We start from the raw sequence: 1,727 nt of genomic DNA on the forward strand, positions 1-1,727 counted from the left end.
TAATAAGGGCGCTGGAGGCCAGGATAGACGAGGTTTTGCGTTGCCTACAGGCGGACGCGGTGGTGGACAAAGATTTGGCGGTGGAAACCCTGGAGGCGCCTTTGGCGGAGGGGGAATGCAAAACAATGGCGTTCCACAAAACAACATTGAAAGCCTCTTCAGTAGGAGGAACAACAACGGCCCAAATATGTTAGTATCGAACTTTTAGGGTTCCTGGAAAACAGCTATGTATAAATTTAAAACTTTCTGATTTTGAGTAGACCTGGAAATAATATGCCGGCGCAGGGCGGATTTCAAGGCGGCTTTGGCAACAATCGCCCTGGTGGACCACCAAATGCAGGTGGACGCGGCGGATTTAGACGTGGTGGTGGTGGTGGTGGGGGCATGGGTGGAAGCGGTAATGAAGGTTTTTCTGCGCCAACCAATTACAACAGTAATTTCCCACCTCTTGGCACACAAGGTGGTGGTGGCCGTGGCGGAGGTCGCGGAGGTGGGGCCGGTGGACGTGGTGGCCGAGGTGGCGGAATGCAGCGGTAAGTTTAATGTTAGAATCTGATGGCGTTTTATTAGTTAAACTGTTGTTAATTTTTTTATATTTTTATATTTTTTTTTGAGCTTTGCACTACGATTGTTTATTAGGAAAAATTGAAAAAGCTCAATAAAAAAATTAAATTTTAATAAGCCACAATAACATTGACAAATACGTTGTTAATTTATTTGCAACTAAGCCGCAGAATTGATTATTTAAGCCCAAAATGTCAAATCAAAGTAGCGATTCTGGTAACAGCATAAATTCCATAATCAGTTTGGATATTGCTACTGGCGTGGCAGTCTATGCCCATGGCCAGATGTAAATCTGTGTTAATGCGGTTATGTAAACCCGACAGTCGTTGGACTGAAAAACGTGGGGTCGTTAACAGCTTTTAATTTTTAGCTCCTTTAATAACTAATGGTTTTGTAGACTTGATGTAGGGAAAGCACCAACTTGACGTTAGTGGTGGTTGTTGTTGTAACAGCAGAAAATTAACAAATAGTATTTGTGGTAACTGATGGAGTGAAACTCTAGGCGCGTTATACTCTGGGGGATCCGCTTACGGAGCCCAACCTGTCGTGGAAACGTGTAGTGATTTTGGGGAATTGGAACTTAAGTAAAATCGTACAGACACAAATTGCGGCCCCAGTTTACATTTGAATGTGTATATAAAAGAATTAATGCGTACCCTAGGTTTAATATGTACTTAATTTGCTTCGATGCATTATCAAATCTTTTTAAAATATATTTTATAATTTCTCTCACATACAGCAATGGCCCTCGTCAAAATATGATGCCCAATCAACAACGCTTTTGAAAAACTTGTAACAACTTAAATTAATGCGAGTACACCAATGCGTTAATCTTGAGTAGACAGTGTGGAATGTGTGTGTGTGTTTCTGTTATGATAACGAAATTATAACGAAGCATAACGAAACGTCCGAATGCGAAAACTTTGATGCGCAAAGTTCAAAAGCAAACCACACATAATTTAGTTATTAATGCGAAATCAAACAAACTATTGCAATTTTATAATAACTTAAAACAAAAAGCTAGTTTATAAGCAGCACCATAGTATGCCGACATTACGTCGCAAATATTACCAATCAAGTGTAAAATAAAAATTCTAAATATTACAAAAAAAAAAAAAAAAATAACAAAGTGAATTAGGAAAATGACAAGTTTACAGACAACT

At 39.4% G+C, this 1,727-nt stretch overlaps 1 protein-coding gene across 1 annotated transcript; it reads left to right on the forward strand.

The window, feature by feature from the left end:
- Nucleotides 1-4: 4 nt before the first annotated feature.
- On the forward strand, nucleotides 5-1,718 carry LOC108356340 (glycine-rich cell wall structural protein 1.0-like; the record flags this gene model as incomplete). The annotated part of the gene is made up of 3 exons (XM_017607457.1): nucleotides 5-189; nucleotides 261-533; nucleotides 1,304-1,718. Coding segments are annotated over 3 exons (504 nt in total), but the record flags the coding sequence as incomplete, so codon positions are not given.
- Nucleotides 1,719-1,727: the final 9 nt, after the last annotated feature.

The sequence above is a fragment of the Rhagoletis zephyria genome, unplaced genomic scaffold (assembly GCF_001687245.7).
Source record: "Rhagoletis zephyria isolate East Lansing unplaced genomic scaffold, Rhagoletis_zephyria_1.1 Rzeph_scaffold_57504, whole genome shotgun sequence".
NCBI classification, from domain to species: Eukaryota; Metazoa; Arthropoda; class Insecta; order Diptera; family Tephritidae; genus Rhagoletis; species Rhagoletis zephyria.